We start from the raw sequence: 24,347 nt of genomic DNA, 5'->3' as shown, positions 1-24,347 counted from the left end.
TTTCTGAGTGGAGAGGCTGACTTGACTCCCCATAGCTTGCTAGAGACCGTCGGGACCGACATCATAGCTCTGCGATCACTCGAGGGATGATTACTTAACCACTCTGCTGTTCACTATGCTATATAATGCACTTACATAACATATGTGCAGTAGTGTTAAGCTGAGAACATTATAAATCTATGTATGATTCCTGTGTGTATGCATCACAAGCTAAAGTTAGCTTGATAGCCTACAGAATATCTCTGTATACTTGGTTCCTGTACTGAGTTTAAAATGGAAGACGAGCGGTGCAATGCATGAAAATATCCTCCTAAATGTATTCGGGGATGTTTTGACCATCTGTTGTTGTAGGTTTTGTGCAGATTTTTAGTAAGAGCACAGAACTCTGTGCTTTTTCTAAAATTGGTTGATGCAGGGGTGCAGTGGTAATGCTGGTAGTAGCACACAGATTAAATAAAAGCTCCTCAGAGGCCACGCCAGCAGGTCCCTTATTTCTTTAACCGGGGTGAACATAAAAAAAGCATTCCACTTATCCAATGAGCATTTAATATGCGCCATTCATTGATCCACATTAAGAAACATCTCCTCAACAGTGGGCTGGTAAATAATTTAAAGGATCCGCTGTCGCTAAGGGTTCTGTTGCTCCGGTGGGACCGAATTAAAACTGAAGATCCCATTTACAAAAGAGAGGGCAGAGAATTTGGATAACAAGTAGAGACAAGGTTGCAAAAATCTGTGAGGCCTTGTAATGACTGACTCAAGAGCCAATCAATGTCAACAGGACAGACAGAAAAATCATTACAGAAAAGCATATAGTTATATTTAAAACAAATTAAAGAGGAAATCTGCAGATCCTGGTCTTTTTCAGTTTGGTAGATTGAAGCAGGTTGTGCACATGACACATAGCCACGAGCTTATTAAAGCCTTAGAATGGCCGGCTTTCTGATGTGGAAAACTAGACTTCCTATCTATTAGAGCTTAATGGACAGAGGGGTCTGGAAACGACTTCCAGTGACTGGGAGCTCGTTTGGTGAGGCACACCAGTCTCCATGCTTGTTTAAAAGTTGATGCCTTTCTTGTCTAACCCAGCTGATCAATCCATACAGATCAGTTCCAGTGAGGTTCCTTTACATACATCCAATTAGAAACACATGGATAGCAGCAGACATGCACATGTTGTGATTCATGTAGATTATATTTAGACGGGAATTCTGGGAAAAAGCTGCATTAAAAACATATAATCCCTTCGATGTGTAAATGCAGAGAAAGAAAAAAGTGTCTTCCATCAATAAGAAATATATATACAGTTTCCAGTGTATTAGGTACATCTACACAGTCCAGCCATAAACCTAAGGACGATTTTACACAAAAATGTAAAACATTTGCCAGTTCCAGCTCGGGCTGCACGATATATGTCTTAACAATTGCGATGTGCGCATCGCAGGACGTGCGATAGTGAAGCAAACTCGCCACTTTCTTGTTTCCCATCACTAATCTACAGGATAAGTCCGTCTGATTTCACATTAATGCAGCTCATCGTCAGAGCACACAAAGAACTGACCGCTATGCATGCAGAGTCTGTGTGTCACCTGCCTGTAAACTGTAAACAAGCACGCAACGGTGCTGCCGTCACAGATCATGTCGGCGGAATGATCGAGACAGACACACCCGTTACGCAATGCGGCTTATATGCGAGACTATTCCTGTTATCAGCCGCACCCCAGCTGCTCCGGTGTCGCTCTACCTGTACTCTCTCAACTTTTTCATGCGGAGTCTCTGAACCGATAGTGTGGTAAAAGTAGGAGGGGGTTTTGTTTTGTTAGAAGAAAACTGACTTAAAAGTCCCAAATAATAAACAGTATGATTGTTAATTGTTTATATACATGGAAACACACTGCAAAGAAAGAAAAAGAGCGAAGAAAAAGAGAGATATTCTCATTTGAGCTGTGGTATTTGGGGATATAATTCTTTAAAATTTCATGTACAAAGGCCAAGTTTTTTGGGGTCCTTTTATGCCTTTATTTACAGAGAGGACAGTGTTGGGAACAGGGGTAGAGAAAGTGGAAGGTGACACACGGCAAAGGGCCGAGGGTGGGAGTGGAGCCCGAGCCGCCGCATCAAGAGCTGTAGCCTCTGTATATGGGCCGCTGATTTAACCGCTGAGCTAAACCGGCACCCCAAAGGCCAAGTTTTAAGTGTGTTAAAAAAAAAAATGCTTCACTTTCTCACCTGACTGGGTTACTGGTGAGAGACACTCTGAGAGACTCCAGGCAGTTGAGCAGCTTCTCTTCTGTGATGCCGGAACGCAGCTCGTGGACATATTCTTGGGATGAGAGTGTACACTCATGCTTGCTGTTTCTGAGTCCACCCTGAAAAGAACACATCGACGAGATAAATATTACACTCTATTACATCAACACTTGTGCTAATGTGATGAAAAAAGAGCAAATAACAAAAAAAGGCAAGGGTGTAGATCGATTAAAGATGCCCATGCATAATTTGCATAAGGAGCATCTTCCTAAATGCATACTGTAGACACATTTGGAAGACACCTACATTTACAGTTCAAAACAGACTATAAAGAAAAGTACCAGGAAGAGGGGTTTATATGGCATGTTAGCTGTTTTTCAGTAGGTGTAGTTGTTCAGATTTGATTCTCTCAAAGCTGCCGCTGATAAAAGCTGCCCAAATCTTCCGTGTTTTACATAAAGCACGAGTGAAGGTCTCCAAATGTGTTGGCCAATTTCTGCTTTGCTCAATCTGCCAATACTCTAATGATGGACCGTACTCACAGAGAGCCAAACACCGGCTCTACGCGCTATCTGCGGCTGCTCCTGCTTGAAGTAAATGGATTCTTGTGTATAATCTCCACAGAGGGCCCTTGGGACGTGTTGCTACACTGATGCTTACACAATGAGACTACCTATTGGCGTCAATACACACACTTACACCACAGCGGGGGAAACACACATCTACACACTGACTCTACTAGCACACAGTGAAGTTGTACATTACATTGAGCTACAGCTTGATTCCAAAGTTGCCGAATGATTGATCTATTGTCGTCGCTGCACAGTTCAGGAAGCAACATGGATTTTCAGGAAGTAAAAAGGCTTTGCATGCAAATTGAAACATTTTACTACATTATCTGTCCTTCCTGTACGAGCTCCAAAAGAAATCTGTGTTAAATTAGTCACATTTAAGGTGGGGGTTGAGTTAAAGGGGGGTATTATGCTAATTTAAAGCTTCATATTTCACTCTGTGATACCTGTGGCGTAGCTTAGCATAATTTGCAAGTTAAAAAAACTCCTCATTTTTCTCACACTGGTGCTCTGTGCAGGCCCTGATACAGCCTCTGCCTGAAGCGACTATGTCAGCTCTGTCGCTTTAAGAAACCCCGCCCCTTCAAGCCCACTTTCTTCTGATTGGCCAGCTCTCCGAAGCATGCTGAGGTCACAAAGTGCAGCGTGTAGAAAAAACACTGGCGTTCACAGCAGCCTGCAGACTGAGATGAGAAGCCTGGGGATTACTCCAACATACTTTTACCTACAGATTTGAGACTTCACCCACGTTTAGTCTGAACATCCAACATTGTAACATTATCTATATGTCTTTAAATGTAAAACAGCATAATGCCTCCTTTTTAAAGTAACAATCTTGAACATTTTCATGTAAATAAATGTCTGTTAAGTCACTATCTATCACCGAATGAAGTAGCACAATGGTGATTGAGCCTATGGCCCACTGACGAAAGCCTTTGCATTTGCAGTATGTAGTATTTTTTATGGACTGGGCAACATTCGCGGAAAAAATCACAAGCGGCGCCCAGTTAGTGACCGGTTTTCCATCACCCAGCAGTGGTTGGTCTGCCAGAGGGGGTAGGCGGAGCTAAGTTGCTGCACTTCCGGTTTCTGTAAGCATTGCGAGAAAACAGTAATCTACTATGGCTAAACAAACAAAGAAAAGACCGATGACGACAGATACAACTTCCAAAAATAAGTGAAAATCCAAAGAAAAAGATGAAGGCAAACAGTCTACAAACGAAAGCATGGAAAATCAAGACTTAGAACCATGACAGACGGAGCACTGCTGTAGACGTCTGGTTAAATTGTGAAGAGTGCCCCAATAATTACCGATAATTGACAGTGGGAGGCGCTCGAGAGCACAAAAATAGAAATCTTCGAGATTGTATCTTTAAAGTAAAATACATAACAAAATGAGAAAACATGCTACAAAAACAGCATCACATATGCCTGAAATCATTTTCACTGTGTTCGTCCATGGACTGCCGGTTCCCCACGAAGTTAGCTGTGCTAATAGGCAGTTTGGGAAGTAATAAGCTAGCTCATTTATGTGGAGAAAAGAGAGGCCTGCTGCTCTCTCTGCAATGTACAGTTAACATGAAAGAACCTGTTTTTTTTTTGGTTGGAAAAAGCAGAGGCAGTCTAACAACAGCAAGCTGCCAATAATTCTGTGCTGTAGGTGTAAACAGAGCTCATTGTGTGACTGGTTATCATAACGAAAAAGTGTGGCTTTGATAAAGGCTGATGTTATATCATGTTCCTCAGCCAGTGGGGGTTATTCCTGCCAAAACCAAGTAGAAGACGTTTCTCTTTCACAGCCTTTGTAAAGATTAGATTTGATTAATCAGAGTGGAAAAGTAAGCACACAAAGCCTGGTGCTAGGAAACACCAAAAGACATGTAAACATGGATCTATTATTCCATGAGGAAGACTGAATTTCACCATTTCTCTTCCAATGCCGGGATGAACCATTACTTTTTTCTATTATCTCTTAGATAATGTGCTCTTCTGCTATTGTGATACCAGCACTGACAAAAACGGAGCAAAATCTCAAAGTAAGTGAAACCTGAAAATGTGCTTTCACATAATTGTCTAGTTTTCAAAACCGTGGTTTGATTTTCTCCTAAATCAATCTTCCGTGCTTCTGACTTTTATCCGTCTTTCTCAACTTGATCTATACAAACACTTAGGCCATTCATCTTTCTCTCAAGTACTGCTGGGTGAATGTGTGGGAGTGAGTGTCTTAGCTTTTATCTGACTGAAGGTAGTTATTAGGCCGCGGGGAGAGGGAAGAATCCGTCTCATTACTATCTATGGTTTTCAACTATTAGTCTTTGTTGCGCATTTCTGCCTAACATTATTTTACAAGCCTTTATTTTTGGGTATTGACTATGAACTGTTTTTCTTGAAAATAAAAACAAGAGAAAAAAAGATATAAAGGATGTGGAAAGCAAATTTAGAGAGGGGAAAAAATACTCCAGGCACTTAACAAGACCCCGAGAGGTGAAATGTTAAGTCGTTGAATATGTAAGGTTAAACTAAGACATTGATGTAGCGGTTTCTCTAGTGTGCGTAACCATGACAATTACACTTTTCTGCTTGTATAAAAAACAGTTCAATTTCCTGAGTGGCAGTGTTTATTATTTGAAACAGTGTCTAAGAAGAGTCTATGTCATTCATTTTGACTCACTTTTGAAAAATGTATTTCAGGTATTTTATCCTATATATTTAATGACCTGTGACTGTGTGTCCCTGTATCTAACAGAACACACTCTCTAGACCTTCGGCTGTGAAGCCAAATCTACTGTATTAACTTTAATAAGAACAGAGGTCTCGTAATTAGCATTTCACTCACGGCACAATCATCTAAAAAGGGCTCTTATATAGGAAATGTGCTGCCAAGGTATGCCTCCAAAGGTTACTCATAGGGAGGTCTTAAAAATAAGATGTATGATAACTTTTTGAATTATAACATGAGGATGAGATTTGGGTCTATTTTAGCTTGCTAAAATTGTTTGTACTACACTTGTAGTCGGCTTCCATCAGCGGCATCTGACAACGTTTTCGCTACTTATTATTCTCTATAAACAGACATGTACAGCAAGTTCAGCTAACGATCTGTTCTAGATCTAAAATTCAACTTGAGATAAATTCCCTTGACGCTGTGTCACGAAAGCCGTTTAGCGTTTATATTTCCTGAATTCCTTGAATGCATCAGAAATTATGGCTCCGACCTCCGTTCAACAAACGAGCATTTTAAAATGAGTTCTCCTCTCGAGGACAGACCTGACAAAGCTTCATTTTTACTTTTTACTAATCTGCATCATGATGTTGAAATTTCGGCAAAGGTAAGACCCATTAATTAAAGTAAATAACGTTTTTTTTCTGTGAACAATGCAGCACGTGGAAAAGGAAGTCTTGCCTGGAAGTTGTTTATCGCTAACCGCCGGCTAAACCGGACACGCCCGACATGTTCACCATTGTCCCCAGAGGCTATATCGTCGTCAGACCATAGCCGATGGGATCCAAGATTACCGTACAGTAAACTTATAGAATAGATCAATATAATGTTAACCATGTTAGTATATGGTTCTTAGATGTAGCTCCAACACTTTGACATCAAAAAGACTTGACATACTGTGTCTAGACTAGTGTTATTCTACCACCAGGTTGGGGACTGGGCCAGGGCTCAAAAACTGACCCTAACCAACCCTTTCTTAAAATAAAGATAAGAGAGTCAAAATGCTTCAAATAATTTCCCACCGCCGATTTCGGTTGTGATACCTACTTTGAATTTAAAAATGATATATGGTGAAAAAGATATTGAGGGCCCTCGGTCTGATCTGAACTTCTTCCCACTTGTACATGAATCATTAGGCAGCTGCACAGATGTCCCTTACCGGCACACGGCATAAAAGTGCTCATTATTTAAAACACTTTCAGTCAAATGGGCCTATAGATCCTCCAGGGAGACCCTTCCCTATTGAGGAGATAGAAACTACGGTCTTCATTATCCAATAAGGCCCATATTCCCTAGACAGCGACCTATAGAACAGGCCTGGTACCAGAATCATTTAAACAGCTGATTAGACTGTGCAGTACGTTGCTCTGGTCCAATCATGCCAGGGTTGAGCAACATAGAAAAATACATGTAAGTGTTCTTGTGCCCTAAAAGGAGGGAAAAAATAAACAACAATATGGATTTATATTCACGGGCTGAGCATTGTTGGGAAGGCGGTGTAATATGCTGTTAGTCCCCTGAAAATATCATTCTTGATTGCTGGATTCATCACAGCAGTCAAACTCGCCGGCTCTTTTTCACTGTAGAGACGGCTGGGGTTTTGGAAACACACCGCTGTCTGCAGCCGATCGGTTTAGATGAATAACAAATGCTAAAACAACCGAGTTGGGTAGACAGTGGAGAGACGATATGTCAGCACTGAGCTGAAAAGAGGTTGAAAGATAATGGCAGGTGAGATGTATTAAAGCCTCAGTGGTGGGTTTCATGCAAGTCTGAAGACCAATCACCTGCCATCTGCCAGAGGCTCGACTTCAGTGGTTTCAGAGCCTAATAAAATGTACTCAGTGGCTTTGTCAAGGGCAGCTTGAACAAAAGAGTAAGGACTAAAGTTCAAGTTAAATGAAACATTTAACAATACATTTAAGCACTTTTGGAAAAAAATCAGGCCTTAATAATACTATTTTTCCACTATGGATACTGCCTAAAATGTGGTATGGGGTTTAACCGAGTATTCCAGTCAATGTACCAATCTAAAACCATAACCCATTAGCCCCAAAAATGTGTTGTACTGAATATCAGCACAGCTGTGATTTGGTTGTAGGCACGAGGCCGCAGGGCAAGTCTGTTGTTTGATTCCAGACACACACGAGCTGTGTCTCAATTCGAAGGCTGCATCCTTCGAAGGACGCAGGCTACGAAAGAGGTGTCGTTCTTAGCCATCGTAGGACGCTATGGCTAAACTGAAATAAGACTGTTTGGTCTACGGCGGATTTCCTGTTTGCGTCACCAGCTGTTCCCACCCCCATCCTTTGCGTCACCAAGCACCGCTCCTGTCGCCTAGCAACAGGTAGCTATGTTAACTCGCTAACATAAGAGAATTTGAAGTTCAAGGCCCCTTTAGTTTTTTTAACACTTGTAACGCTAGCTGTTCGATTGAGTTGAAACCAAAAACTTTTACATATAAAAGTGTATTCCTCGACCGCTTGAGAGTCCACCATCTCGATTGAATTGCCGTGCAATGAATCTCAAGATACATTGGACCACAAAGGCTACACCAGCGGATCCTTCGCTGCCCAGGAAAAGCATTTGCATCTGAAGGAGCCTTCGCATTGGGACAGCCGTTGATGCGCCGCTGGGACGCAATCGGCCTTCAAATACGTCCTTTCGAAGGATTCGCTAGGGTCTGCTAGTCCCAGTGATGTTGTTCTCTATATCAGCACTCATGGAATGCCTCTTGTCCAATCAAATTACTTGGTCGGAACTAACTGTGGTATAATAAAGAATAACAATCGTATGTTTCGTGCAGCAAGTGTAATATTTTTCAAAACTAGCAAGATGTCAGAAATCAGCATTTTTCCACCATTATTATGTCTATTTTTTGAATCATTATAGTATCAGATGGGTAGTGTCTAAGTATCATAATCAGTATCAAAATGGGAAATCTTAATATATACATAAAATATCTTCTCACTGTGAGTCTATATTTGGATATGGCTGATCAGCCGACTACATTCTCAGAACATTACTACCTCAATAATACCACAGGGCAGTGAGAGGAGAACACATCACCCACTTTTTATTTATCTTCTTCCCTCTCAGTAGTTCCCAGCAGGCACGGCACTATGTCCAGAAAAGCTGGAGCTCTGGTTTCACCGCATGCTCTGACCTCTGGAAACCAAAGACACTGACCATAAACTGCTTTTTCATGACCCTGCCCCGAATCAATGGAATCCTTTGGGATAATATCAACATTACACCACCACACTGGCAGAAGAGAAACAATCTGAAGATTAGAGGGGAGGGGAGGGGGAGGGGTGGCATTACCTGCCGGCTACTGGGTGATGGAGTCTTCCCCTTCAGGCTCACAAAAATAGTCAACAGAAGAAAATGGTGGAAAAGAGACCCTAAAGAAAGGAAGGCTGGAGGGATGAGGGAGATTTTTTGTGAGGGTGGGAAGGTGTAAAAAGAAGCAGAGGAGAGTGTGAGGGAGATAGAAGAAATACAGGTTGGATACAAAAAGAGAGAAAGAGTATGGGGGAGGAAAGGGCAGGGCAGAGAGATAGAACATCAGGAGACACTGCAACCTCAGCCATAGAGGACAGACACCGCCTTTTGACCACTGCCTGGAGCCTCATCTCCTGCCGCTTATTGAATCCCCTATTTGTCGATAACAGTATTTCCTGCCAAAGAAAATAGTGCTGGGAGCAATTACTTCAGCGAGCCTGTCAATTTCATTTTGGGGGGTTAGGGGAGCATTGAGGCTCATTCCCTCCTCCTCTATCACCTCTGTCTCCCTGCTCTCCATGCTGAGGGGGAGTGACAGAGTGCTGCGCCTTTCTATCGAGGGCAGGGCAGGGAGACAATGCCAAGGCGGCTGCACCTCCACATGTCATCTTCACCTGTAATGAGCCCATAACAAGCTGGCAGCGGACTCAGTGCCCGGTGCTCGGCACACTCAGGCAGACTGATAGATACATTATTCAGCTTCTTTGTCAGCTTACTGGAAAAAGCGCATGGCTGCAGCGTGTCTGGCCTGGAAGCTACAGCGGGGAGATAGCTGATTGCCACTAGCTTCTTCTATTCAGTCTGCCCGGCAACCTCTCTGTCTCTCTCTCGATCACTCTCACAGACACATGGGCACACATGCAATCTTCTAAACAATGTTTTCCTAACTCTCTTACCTCTTACAGCGCAGTGTGATGAAGAGGTGCAATTAGCAAGTGTCGCAAGAACAGAAGAACAGTACTGCGCTGGTGTCTCTGTAATTCATCACGGCGGGAGATTAGCATGATTTCTTTTTTCTAAGATGGCCAGTGTGAAAGTCGTCCAAAGCTTTGTGTGCTAAGCTTACTGTGTACCAACATCATGACACCAGTGTATTCACTCTTTGGAGCGCCCCATGCTATTTAAACAAAGGCACAGATGTTGCTATCAGCTAATTTTAAAGCTCTATTTTAAGCCGTAACAACAAGGAGCGGAATAAAGCTGTACAGCTCTGTCTAATGGCTAATTTAATTACGTGAACAGTTTTTTTTTTGTCGCTTTGACAGAGAGTGATGTGAAAACACTGCTTCTTTCATTGTTGGAAAGTTTTGTACCAGACGCCCCGAGCCTCAGCTCTTTCATGGTGCTTCAAGGTGACAGAACAGTGAACATGCGATCCGTGCAGGTTGGACCAACAAAAATAACTTTATGTGGAGGAAGAGCGATATGAAAGAAAACATCTCCAACACACTGATGGTTACATTGTGATATATTGTTGACAGAAGAGCGGCCTCGCAGGGCAGATCTTGAGGGAACACCAAAGTAAAAATATAACATTTCAAATAACGTCTATACACAACACGGTTCCGGGGAGGTAGGCGCAGCACATATACAGACACGAACCCCGGCGCCGAGCACACACTCCCAAAAAAAAAGCTGCACACAAAAAGTTATGGAATAATGAAAAATCTAATTACTCCTTCTTTGTGGGTAATTAATGAAAATTACTCCAGCTCCCTACTGCTCTGTGTAAAAATAAAACAGATACAATCTGTGCAATTAGTGCATATCATGCTGTATGATAGCAACGTTACAACTTAATTTCCGGCTCATTAGAGGTTGCTAGATGAGTTGAGAGGGAAGATACCACCAGAACGGCTGGAAGGCGGCGTACAGACAGGTAGCAGCAAATGTCACATGTCTCACCATTTCCCCTTATTATACACACATGACCTATGAGCAACCCCGTCGACACAACCGTGCCAGGAAATAAGGTTTGCATGCGGCAACACAAACACGCAGGAGGTGTTCTGTAAATGAGCGGTCTTACATTTAACACAATCTAAAGTTTGGCATGTGTCGGTGGCAGCGGTGGTAAAGGTCAAAGGGAACACGGATCAGTTGAGATGTTGCTTGGCTGGACAATGAGTTTTCCCCAGCCCTACTTAAAGGACAGAGTCCTGCCGCCGGCTGATAAGACATTTCATCTCGCCACCAGGGCGCAGGGCTCCCAGCTCAGTGGGGGATTTCCCACCAGACCATGTGGCCAAGCATTTCACCCTTTTCTCCTCCTTTTTTCCCCCTATTCTTTCCCCCTATCTGTCTGTCGCTGTCTCTCACTCTGCCCACAGTGAGGTGTTTTTGAACCCTGGGTGACAGCCACAAAAAAAGTGGGTATATCTGTACACTCTGGGGGCTTCTTTCTTTTTTGTTGTATTTATTTTCTTCCTCCGCCTTCCGCCTGTTTTGGCCAGAAATAAAATCTTCAGACAGCTTGCAAGTACAAGTTGCTGATAACACAGACACAATTAGGCCCACAACATTCCCTCAATAATCAGGCTGGTGGCATTACATCTTGTGTCCGGTCTAAACAAGCTGCCGCAACAGCGAGGCGGACTGAGGCGGGAGCACAAAAAAGAAACAATGAGGCATTAGGCTGGAAACAGCATGAAAATAACTCTGCAGGGTTCACTTTGTAAGACACACGGCGCAGTGGCCAAGGCATCATGGTGTTTGCTGCACTTTTGTGTGTGTGTGTGTGTGTGTGTGTGTGTGCGTGTGTTTATCCCCAAGGTCTGGAAGAAGCACACCCAGTGACAACAGCAACCACAAAACCTGAGGATAATATTTAACTATTTTAACCCACAATAGTTTGTAAAGGTAATTCAATTAAAACCAAGGGTACTCCGGTTTTGTGTTTACACATCCTGTGTGTGTGTGTGGGTGTGTTTTTCGTTGGTGTGTGTGTGTACATAAATATATTTAAAGGTCACATGTAAAAGAAAGAATATGGGGCAGCTCAACCATGGGGTAGAATAGATATGAGATTTATTTATTCAAACCTGGAATTTATATGGGAATATTTCTGTTATTACAGAAAGGCCATGTTCTTATAAATGGGTTTTAAACTTTCAAACAAAACAGAAGGAACCGCCCCGCCTATCTGGTTCAGTCTGGATTTTTCCATGCACAAATGAATAAAGGATGCTCCTTTGTTTACAGGAAAAGCCTTACATGCCTTTTGACTTCAATATATTCAAAGGCAATAATAAACAAGGACGCAAAATGCATTTTTTTGAACCCCATAAGGACAGCTGAATAAATAACACAAGTAATAATGTGTGTCATGGTACAAGAGCGACGTTTAGCGACTAAAATATTCCATCTGATTGTTGCAATTGTGTCTGTGTTAAAAGGCAATTTGGCAAGTGTGCTAATCTCTATTTACAGATTCTACAGTTTCTGTTTGTACTGCGCTCGTAGTCCGAGTAATATTGACCAATCACGTATCGGCAGGCTGCGGCCTATGCAGGAAAAACAGTCTGTAAGGAGAGCAAAAGCAGGCGGAACGTAATGCAAAATAATGACATCCCGGCTCCCATCAGCGTGAATTGACGATGATTCATCTTCTTATTGATCTCTATAGACAGACATCTGCATGCTAACAGCTAGCAATCCGTTCTACATCAATAAGTCAACTTGAGATAAATTCCACTGGGACTGTGTCATGAAAGCTGCTCGGTGTTCAGATTTCCCGACTTCCTCGAATGCATCAAAAATTATCTGTTCAACAAACGAGCATTTTAAAAGTTGTTTTCTCCTTCTTGAGGACAGACCTGACAAAGCTTCATTTTGACTTTTCACTAATCTGCATCATGATGTTGAAATTTCAGCAAACTTAAGACCCGTTAATTAAAGTAAATCACAAGAAAAACGGTTTCTTTTTCTGTGAACAAAGCAGCACGCAGAAAAGGAAGTCTTGACTGGAGGTCGTTTATATCGCTAACTGCTGGCCACACGCCCGGCATGTTCACCTTTGTCCCCAGAGGCTATATGGTCTTAGAATATAGCTGATGTGGTTGGAGATTGGTGTTGTGGTAACAATAGAGATGAAATTATTTAATATCCTGCTGCACTATTGTTGCAACCTTTAACCAATTAAATCCAACCAAAGTCACGGTAGAAGTCAGTTCAAGGTTAACATATTTATGATATTCCAACCTTGACCTTCACCAGCCTCCCAGCAAAGGGTTACTGTTTCCACCTCTCTGAAATGCCCCACACCTCCTCTTTTCTCTTTCACACTTTTAACTTTAGCCTGACCCAGCCAGACAGTTCAGGCGTTGGAGAAAACACGCATACGCACACCAAACATGTGCATCCTCCTGGCTGCGCCCCAGATGTGGACAAGGGGAGGGCAGGCCGACAGGCACCGTCAGCAAAGTCCCCTGGCTTTAATCCCACTGCAAGTTGACCTGCAGAATACCATCATCAGTGTTTCAAATAGCAGCTGAAAGGTGTCTACAACGATAGAAAGTTCAGTCGGGATGAGCTGGATTCCCTTATCATCGCACGACCCCAGAGGTACAGCAGTCACCATCGGTAACGGGAGGATAAAATCAAAAGCAAAGTCTGCTTCCTGGCTAAGTGAAACTCCAGACACTACTCACTCAAAGACTCCATAAATAGAGGCAAGTAACCGCAGCATTGTACCCTGTTTAAACTGAGGGGACTCAAAATAGTTTGTGGGTGGCAGTATTTGCATTAGGAGAGATTTACATAGCAGGAATTGAACTTTAATTTTGATGGACTTGCATTGAACCTCAATAAGAGGGCAGACATTAACAATTATTGCGCAACAAGCCAAAGAAAAAGGTGCTGCAGGGGAGACTGACTAATGTGTGCGGTTTTGGAGCTCCTACATGATCTGCTGCTTAAAGACGGAGGAATTTAGGCCCTGGATCCTTAACGTCTGTAGTCACTTGGGTCAGAGCTTAAGCCTTGCCCTATTGATTCTTCGAGAGCTGGAGCAACTTGGAAAGAACACAAAACGCATTTTTCGCATCCCAATGCACACACATACACTCGGAAGGCAGATGCATACAGCTACACACATGGTGGGTGTTAAAAAAGGCAGCAAAAGCTAAGTCTTCCCATTCCTTTTTTTTATTCAATGAGGTGCATTATTTGTTGTATTGATGCCACAGATCATTAAAACCTGACAGGAGGGAATGCGATGAAAAAATGCGTGTCCCTGCAGATGCATCAATATGACTCACGCATTTGTATGTGCACGCTCGTGTCGGTGCATGTACGTTTTTTTTTTCGGGTTGTGTTTGTGTGTGGTGCCGAATATTCCTCTAAGCAGTTCTCCCTGTGCTTTGCAGGACTCGTGTCTGCACTGAATTTCAATGACACCTCTATAAAGATAGGAGCAGATGTCAGCCAGCTCGCTGAAAGTCAGGTAGGAGAGAGTGAGAGAAGTAGAGTGAGTAAAATTGAGTGCACACTAGCTGCAGAAACAAGTCTCGAGTTATGTATCTATTTGTAGAAGTGTAATGCAAGGAAACGGCGGCGATATAACATGACAGAAAACACCTTTCAGAATGGAACAGCTGATGGACATTTGGCGAGATGGAGTTCCGACAATAAGATCATTAGAGAGACTTATGGATTTTTTTTTTTCCTCCAATGACTCAACCTAAAAATAAGCCCTTGCGCCGACTCACCCACGCCGCTTCAAGATAATGTTCTACACTCCAACCACTCGCTAATCAATTCAAGGTCAGCAGGTGGCTCGATATTGTCCCAAAAGTTCCCCAAAAAGCGAGACGTGAGGTACTTTATATGTAGATGAGGTGAGGAAGCCGTCAGATTTCAGCGGTTATATGAAAGTAACAAATAACGACAGAGGAAACTTAAAAGGCATGTCAAGACGCCTCGGCACTTGTTTCCCCCCCACGTGTGCTCCCGGTATCACGGCAGAGAGGGTTAACAAGTGAGCTGTTAAGCAGTTAAAGTCACAGAGGATCTCATTTAGGTTTGCACTGTGGTCTCTGCTGCATTGATTGCAATGTGAAGGCCTAATGAACTCTGTGCTCTCGTTTCCAGCTGTGGGAGCTCGGCAACTTCTGATTCAAAGTTACAAAAAATGTTTGAAAAAAACAACACTGAAACACTGAATAAATGAGGGAGAGTACTAATATAGGTTTCTTATGTGTGTCCTGTTTCATGCTCCTTCATCCAGCCTCACCGCCCCCCCTCCATAAGGGACTAACCTTGATAAATCATACATAGGGCAAATACGCTACAGGGCCAAAAGGTCCAGGTTAGTTTGATATTCTTCTTCTCTGCTTCTCTTTCCCCTGCGAATCAGCTGAATAACAATTCTGGTACCTAGAATAAATAACACTTCAATTACCTACTGTTGACATAAAAAGTTGTGCGAGAGAGAGACAGAGTGTAGACACAACGTGAGGCAACAGAAGAAAACTCAACAAGTTAGAGAAGTGGGTTTAAGTTTGTCTAGACATTTTGAGGATTCATGACTAAGCCTGAGAACTAACAGAGCTAGAGAGTGATGGAGAGTAAAGGAGAACAAGAGATAGGTTTGTCACCTCAACTGTTTGGTGTATATGAGAATTTTAACGAGACAATCGGTGGTTAAAAGTTGACTTTGTTCTCCCGTCTTTGATGCTTCTACTGCATTTGTTTAACCATGGTAGCAGGTCACTCTCCGTCTTCAACATCGATATAGAGCAGTGGTTCCCAACCTTTTTTCCTTGAAGCCCCCTCCTGCTTGTATCCAAGGAAGGCTGAGCCCCCCTCGCCCGCACACACGTACACCAAAACAATAAAGTGATTCATTCCAAATCTTTATTGGCAAAAATCATCCAGCCTAAAGTTCTTTGTCGTTTCAGTTTATCAAAGTTATCTTTACTTATTATAGTAAACACCCATTTTAGTTCAATTTAAATATGTGGATGTTGATGCATGTATGTCAAAAAATATATGTGTGCATACATGTGTGTATGTATGGATGATCGAATTGCAAATACGATCTTGACCATCTCAGTGCAGACAAAGCCTCGCGCACCCCCAGCGATCTTTGGCGCACCCCTTAAGGGGAGCGCGGACCCCAGGTTAGGAGCCACTGATATAGAGCATGCAGATGCCAGCATCCGGAACGACAATGCCAAGAATTTTCTTCTTACTTTTCCATTGTCCACCAATTTTTACAGCCTCTGAGTGACGTGATTGGACAACATCAACTTCTAGGAGTCGACTGCCCCTCGTGAGTGGATGCAGGATGTCCAATTAGCCGCTACTAATGTCCATATAATCGAATTAATGTTTTCCCTTTTTGTCAACAATTTTGTCATCTTTCATAGATAATTGGTTAATTCGCTTTTTTGGCTGCTTCAATGCCCACTTTCTTTGGTCTTTTATAGAAGACATTCATTTTTACCCACTGCTAAAACAATGCTTTGCAATGGCAAGTGGGTGTGTACTTCAACAGGACTATCTTACTGCTGTGTAATAGGTTGTTTGAGACATCCATATCTAGTAAAAATGTCCTAATATTATCGTCTTTATCAACGTTAATTTTATCCCAATCCCCAATCAAGATCATTTTAATCGCCCAGCCCAAATTCCTCGCCGTAAAAAGGCCATCAACTAGCTGTGATTGATGGGGTGTGATTCATATAATTAGCTGAGGATTAACATGGCTGATTGGTTCAAACTTCGGTGGTATTGTTTGTTGTAGGACTTTGTTTGGTTGCTTGTGGAACTGTGAGGTGAATCAGGCTGTGTTGGCCTAACCTTGACCCCCAGCTACAGAAGGGCGCTGTTGTGGTAACCCAAAGCCTTGCGCGGCCAAAGGTCGCAACCTTGTTGTTGTGCCGGTGCCACAGGAGGGAGCCTCTACCTTCACCTGTACTGCCAGTAAAAGAAGGAAACCGAACAAAAGGTTACGCACTGCAACCCTAATTCCGTAGGTGCAGCAAGAGCCCTATAACCCCTTCTGTGATGCTTCTTTACTTACTGACTTTGTGGATGCAGAATGAGAGTATTCTGGATGGTTGGGTCCATTCTAAATCAGTCCACACATGCATGCAAATTTTCAATAAACTGCGCCACACTTTGAGTAGGAGAGTCTATGTAGCAAGACAGAGAGAAGCCTGTGCTCGTAGGTGAAACGGCACAATTTGTAACCCTCCCTACTTAACCTCTGCTCCCGAAACGGTGTGCACCCTTATCAGTACAACACACGAAACCGACTACCCATCATTCCTCGGTAATCCTCTCCAACCCGAAAAACAAACTGCTAACAATGTGCAATAAATAACAAAGAGGGAAAAAAAATCAGCAGGACAAAAACTGGGCTCAGGTAAACATGATTTGGCAGGGGCATTAATGATGTCCAATCCCTACACAGGTTCTGTGGGCAGATTCTGATGGAGGGGACAAGCATGATTTACGACAATGGAAGGCCTGGGAGAATAGTGATGGGCTTTGCCAGAAGCCGAATGGCTGGTATGTGTGTGTTTGTATCTGTTTTCATGTTTGTGTTTGCTGTACAGACCCTCCACTTGGACAGGATTGTAAATGGGAGTAGACTGAGCTCACACCAGCTAGACACACAGCGAATGTGCACATAAATACCCGCACATAAACACACACGCACATGCACGAACCGGCAAAGAAAAAGCTCTGCATTTCTTGAAGCTCAAAGCAGTGGGTTGGGTACATTGGATTTAGTTATTATTTCCAGGGCGGTCAGCTTTGATCTCCTTCTCATGTCTGTATTGGGGTCGTCTCATCTCTAATAACCACAGATATATTTCCTCTCCTCTCCCCTGTTAGCTAGATAAATAGGATTTCAAATTGTCTGGTGCAACCCCATCAGAAGAAAAACATGATCTATGAAATATCTTCCCATGAAAAACCCATACTGAGAGATTATCTTCCCATCACACAGACAGCACAGCTAACAGATAAGGGTGAGGGAGGTGATGTGTACTGAAAGAGAAACATATTGTGTAAGTGTGATGGAGATGGAAACTAAGTATGTGCATGGATGTGTATTTTTATTTGTTTGTTTGCAGGTAACTAGCATAAATTGCGGAACAGCTTCAGAGAGAAAGTAAGAGCAATGCAGCGCGGGCGTGATTCTGGCCGTTTGTATATTTGTCTCAATCCTAAAGGGGCTTTCTGTCTAATCAAGCATTAGTGGATGCACTCACATTGAAGTCTCAGGAAACCAAAACAGTTTCTTCTAATATCCCCACTATTACTTTGTCTCCATCAAGAGGCCGCCGTCCATTCAATAGCGGTAGAAATACCTATTCATCAAAGCGTCTGTATCCGGGGCCCTGCCTAATAACAGATGGAGAGATCTTTAACTGCCCATAAATGAAAGCTCCAAACTTGAGAGAAAGCACTTGCATCAGCAGAGCAACAGCTAAACGAACTCCCTCCCAGGTTGGGCTTGACTACTCCAACAAAGCAAGATTAATTTGCCTGTTGAATTGAGGCCGATGCCCCAGCCGTGGCGCGCTGCCTGGCTGATGTTGAGGTGCAGCGGTGCCTCCCGTGCACCGGGAATACTGCTATAATGTCAACAGTGCAGCATTACTGGGAGAAGAATAAACTGGCCTCCGCTGCTTTAATGAGAAGAAGAGGAGATATATTTTTTTATCCGTTCCCAACACAGACCAGACATACATACACTGTGCATCTATCTTTGGAGATGAATGCATGAGAGGGACGGCCATAGAGACACGCAGCTAGAGACGCAGATAGTACTACATGAGAGCGGTATGCAAACAGAAGTAGACCCACACAAATATTAAGATTAATAAGAACTAGAGCAATTACAGCTTTGTTCAGGTGCTGGAGCACAGGGGGCAACGTGGATCGCACAGAGTAAAAGAAGATTATTATTAAGTGGACTGTGGTAAAGTCCATTAGCAATAGATTAATTAAAGAGATATTGCAAATGTAATATCCACCAAACTATGTCAATATTAGCATTTACAAAAGAAGCGTTGTTATATTAAAAATAAGGAATACAGGGAACACAATATGTAACCTTGGGTGAATTAATTAAGTAGTTTAACCTGTGCAAAATGTGGGATGGGAATCTATGTGCCATTGAGACTCGGAATAATAGTTCAGAAAGGAAGAGGAATTATTTCATTAGCAGCTATTCGTCCCTTAAACACAAACACACGCGCAGCACGTCCTTGTGTGTCAACCCACGCGTCCCCACATCTGTCCGCACATGTCTGCGAGCGAAACATGTAAGACGCTAAGAAGCTGTACCGTTTCCAGCAGAGGCCACTACAATGCTGCCTTCCTTTTCTGGCTTTTAACTTTTTTTTGTTCCCCACCTCTGACAGGTGCGACCTTTCGGCAGCGCTGGTAGCGGCCACTCTCGCCCCCAGACAGTAGGCCTGGATTAGTCACCATCTCTGAGGATTGTGGCGCCTTGCACCAATGCGCATGTGAGGCCCAGGCTCTCTCCAGCATGGCCGAAGGGCCTGCTATGAAAAATAGAACACCTAATGCCTGGAGATAGAGACATTCATCAAAGACCAGGGCCCCTGCCTGCCTGCTTTGTGTGCTGCCTTCCCTCCTTATTCTCCATTCACTGCTGAGATGCAGAAACAACTCACTTATTGGAGAGTCATAAAAGAGAGATGGGGAGTTTTATTATTATTGCTGTAAGAATGTAATATTATTCCAGCCCCTTTTCCCCTAAAATAGTCCCTTGCTTTTTTTACAACCATTCTAATGTGTGAAGTGATCTCTCATGTTTAGAGGGAAATAAGGAAATCACAGTCTTGTGAGAGTAGGCATCAACAGATGGATGCGTTATGGAGCTTCTTCACCACTCGATTCAGCACAGCGGGGTGCATCCATTGGCCACCTTTTGAATGACAATTGGAGGGAGACCACTGAGAATATGAGGAAGGGGCCAAAAAAATACCCTGGGAAATGGTAGCCATGCCAACTGGCGGCGAGCAGCCAGACCAGTTAACCTCTGCAGTGAACTGCTAAACCCTGGGGTGCGGCTCGGTAATGACATCTCTTCCTCCACGTCTGCGCTGCATCTCTGCATTTGCTGCTGTTGATCCTGGCAGGTCGCAGAGGTGCGCCGTGGTGGAAGACGCGGCCCGATGTGTGCTTATGCCAAACTATAACATGCCACAGGGACGGACTACTTTCCCTTAGTTTATTCAAATTCCACTCCACCAACAAGGGGTTAGCACAGTACTGGGAGGGAGGGCAGCTATTGAAAATATCAAAGCCTAAAGGTTCTGTGCCATGGGATTTCTGCATTGCCTAGAAGACATGGTAATGAGAGCAAACTTGTGGTGCAAGGAATTTATGCTGCTCATAAACACAGCTCACACACTGAGACAAGGAAAAATAATATGCACGCCAAAACTCGTGCAAATTGCCAATTATCCTTACACATATCTAAGAGTCAAAACTTCCAATCGACAACTTTGATTCGCACTCTTCTTATGGAATGGAAGTAAAGGGTTCAAAAAGCTATGTTTGACAAGCACCGGCCCGATAGATTGGGCTTCTTTCGGTGTGTAGAGGTGATTTTTCACACAGAGCCTGTACATAACAAACGCAGCAGACTATGCCAAAGGCTAGCCGGCAGGATTTCAGATGCACACACACCATATTTCTCAGTAACACCACAGCTCCAGGTGCCTCATGGGGCCACTGCCTTCCTTCATCCCTCCATCTCTTCACCCATACCCCTGTCTCTCTGATCCTCGTCTTTTCTCTCTCAGAACCTTGGCTTTAGTTGGGCCTTCAGTGCGAGAGCTCCCGCTGTCATACATAGTTCTTCGAGGAGCAAAGAATGAGGCAATACTCAACAATAGTTCAGCAGTGCAACAAAAGTAAAGTAAAACCTTCCCTCCTATTGTTGTAGAGTAAACAACCAATGGAGAGGAACTGCATAAGTGTTAAAGTACTGTTGCACTAATAAGAGAAGACACACTGCAATGCTGTGTCGTGTACCCAAATGTGTTTGTTTGTGCGAGTGACTGAACATTGCATCAGGCATGTAGATTGTGTTTGTGTATGTGCCTTTGTGTGCGCGTTCTCTGCCAATGCCAAGGGCCTCGCAGACGTGGGGGGTAAAACGCTCTTTGAGAATGGGATTTAGTAACACACAGGCAGCCCTGGCATGGCCGCTTCAAAGCGGAGGCAGGCAGAAATTCCATCTGTACATGTGTGCGCTCATGTGATTGTGTGCACATGTGCGCGTTTGATGTGTGTTTTCTCATGGATAAACCCACCGCCGCGCCGAAGGAAGTTCATTTCGAGAGCTTCCCATGGTAGTAGCACCACACACAGCATCGGGGAGAGAAAAAAAACATGCTTGGATGGTTTCTAATATTACAAAATGTATGTCAGATAAGGAAACCAGACAGCAGAGCAGCAGACTGGGGGCAAAGGGGGTGAATTTGGATGCTATGACTAGGTGAGGCAGCTTCAGGGTGAGTAATCGCATAGCTCATCTCCAGTTTTGGTGAACTGGTAATTTTTCCAGTTCAGATGCTGTCTCAAAAATGCATTGGAGGGAGCTGAATCAGAATACATGACAGCTTTTCTGTAATGTAACAAAACAGTGCTTTATAGTGTGGTTCATATTCACCCATTCGTTTTATCCAAACAGAATCATAACGTGCTGAAATACTGAAGTCAAGCACGGTTTAATATCTGATATTTGAGGTTTGTCACGTAGACGGGTGGTTAGGTAGACGTGTATTTTTCCAGTGGTGTCCCTCACAACACGTACAGCAGGAAAAAAATTCCAGATGAGCAGCACAAGCTACTGGTATCTGACTCACAATCATGCCAGAGTGTAATAGAACATGAACATATTACTTGCCCCAGAATCACTCAGCGTTTCATCTTATTCCATTTGGTTTAGCTGACCGTAACCCTGTCTGGTTCCACTGCTTTTGCCAGCCACCACAGACTGATATGCCTCCTCCAAGAGACTGATGATGAGTAGGCAAAGATTGCTCAAAACTTCTTCTCAGTGGGCTACACGCTGCCAGCCAGACAGCCAGCCAAGTTAAAAGATTTATAATTTGATCTGAAAATTAGTTATCTAAATTTGCCTGTTGACAGGGACAGAATTTTATGATTTTCTTTTTTTTCCCCGTGCAGACAGTTTTCTCGGCTGCCTGAAGACTGACAAGGAAAAAAGTGAAATGTAGGAGTCTGCCAAGATGCCAACCATAAAATTCCATCAGCCAGAGGACTTTACTGCTTCGGGCCCTTGCCCAATGGGCAACAGTAGACAGAGAGAGAGAAAGAGAGAGAAGGAGAGAGAGCTATGAAGAGGAAACAGATGGGAAAAGGAAGAGGATTTACGATGGGTGACGGTCTCCTTTTAACCCCAATATTTGCTAAGAGGAAAAAGGATGGTGAAATTATATTACGGGGGCCGCGATCAATAACCACAAATATTAAATAGCCCCTGAGTTCTTCTGCCTGTACACGTGGCTTTATGTGGAGAAACACCACTTAGAGCTAGCATTAGCCGCTCGGGGAATGACTGATGCAATCAAGAGCTACTGAGCGTCATGGACCTGCCTTAACTCCATCTTTCACAGGTCACTAGGAGAGATACTATAAAACCAAAGCACAGAGTCAATACTAATGAGAGGAGACATATTCCAAGTGGAGCTGGTGACAGGGAGTGTATCCGCAGCCTTTTCCCAACCGCTATCTGCTTATCAGTGGGTGAGCAAGGCCATGCTGGAGATTAGGTTTCAAGTGAAATGCGGTGAGTGAGTATGACTTGCCTGTCACTGCATCTACAAACACCTCAGAGAGTTGTCACAATAATGGAATTTTGTTTGGAGGGATGGTGGTAGCAGTGGGAACGGAGCACACAGATAAACACGAGTGTAGGCTCAGCTGTCAGCGCAGATGTGAATCGGGAGACCGCGTTATCTAATTCTACATCAGGGGGAAAACATCAGCGCTACAATTTTTGTTGTGATTATGCAAACTTAATATTACAGGTTTTCTTGTGGGCGAATACATTTCTGTTTGAAGCCACTCGTAATACGTTTGCCATAAAACCAATACAAGAATCAATTTGTCACCGCTCAACGCGCACAAGGGCTGGAAGCAGCTGTTCTAACCTCTGAGATGTGTCTATATCAATGCCTTATCCATATTTAATTTTAACTTATGCAACACTTCTTATTGATTGTAATATAGATTGGTACATTTTTTTTCACCTTGTCCTCTCTCAACACTTTCCAAGTTCCTCACCAAAGTATTTCCCCCTTCCGTGTAACACGAGCGCAAGACTTGCATGATTAACATGCAAAAGGAGGCATTCAACTTGCCATGCACCAGTGGCAGCAATAATGTCCCGCCGTGGACGCGAAATCCCCGGGGTTTAATCACCTCGATACAAAGACGCTAAAGGAAGAGTGCATCCTCATTCTGAGCAGGAGTAACATTAGCTCAGTCAGGCTAAGACAAGCATCACATTCATGGACCAACAATGGAACCAAGCGCTGTGGTAAATTGGCCTGTATAAGCCCCATAAACCATTTCAGATAATGCGCAACTGGTTAGTGGGCCGACATAATGAGGTTTATCGCATTGTAAATGCACACAATTGGCCCTGTTTGGTAAAATACGACAAATGCACAAGGGCACTGGGGTGTGAACCTCTTTAAGCGCCTCTAAGAACTGTGGGAGCCGTGATGTTGATGTGTGCTCTCGCTAAAAAGCTATCATTACCCAACATGCAAGATGATTTAAAAAGCTTGAGTGATTTATCATCAAGTGGGTACCTCAATCAAAAGTCAAGGACCCAACCATCCTCTCTGTGCTCTTTGTGCTCGGTATCATCACAACATTTGGCATTTTAAATGAAGACTTCCTTGAATACCCGGGATCTGAGAGAGCTTTACTCTATTTCCCCTGGTGAGGACTCAGTGCCGGCATGAGTGAAGTGAATGCTGCTTCCCAAGTGGCACCCTCAGAACGCACCTGGACTCCTTAATGGAGACGCCCACACTGGAACAATGAAGTAATTGACAACTATTCTGCAAAGCTTTTCAGCCTGGGCTCTCTTTGAATCTGATGACAACAACAACCAGAGGAAAAAAAACACAATTCAATGGCAGATAAACAAGTGTGTGAATATTAATGTCGCACTTAGTAAGATCTCTGCCCTGGCGACACTATCAGAAACATCCAGGCCAATTAATTAGAGAACAGGACATGACCTTCAAGGTGCATCCACTGCAGTTGTTAGTTGATAGGAAACAAGGACAGATTTGCTCATTTGAGATTTAAGGGGTGGGGGGTGGTATTATAGCCTGTTTAATACTGGATGACATTAGGATGCATTTGTTCTTTTGTTGCTGGGCGAAAAACAGTAGAATAAGCTAGATTACAAAGGAGGACCAGAATGGGTTTTTTTCAAACAAGAAAGCCAATGAGAAAAATGATTTAGCCAGAGT

At 43.4% G+C, this 24,347-nt stretch overlaps 1 protein-coding gene across 1 annotated transcript in view; it reads right to left on the bottom strand.

Moving 5' to 3' along the window:
• Nucleotides 1–24,347, bottom strand: part of diaph2 (diaphanous-related formin 2) — a 411,814-nt gene that overhangs the window by 308,968 nt on the left and 78,499 nt on the right. The window contains exon 6 of the mRNA XM_069669466.1: nucleotides 2,230–2,369. Coding sequence (XP_069525567.1) covers nucleotides 2,230–2,369 — 140 coding nt within the window. The remainder of the gene's footprint in view (nucleotides 1–2,229; nucleotides 2,370–24,347) is intronic.

This window comes from Semicossyphus pulcher, unplaced genomic scaffold (assembly GCF_022749685.1).
Source record: "Semicossyphus pulcher isolate SPU_LCO1_2020_fin unplaced genomic scaffold, fSemPul1.0.p SCAF_2, whole genome shotgun sequence".
NCBI classification, from domain to species: domain Eukaryota; kingdom Metazoa; phylum Chordata; class Actinopteri; order Labriformes; family Labridae; genus Semicossyphus; species Semicossyphus pulcher.
The sequence above is the reverse complement of the archived record's forward strand: the minus strand, read 5'-3'. Positions and strand labels throughout refer to the sequence as shown.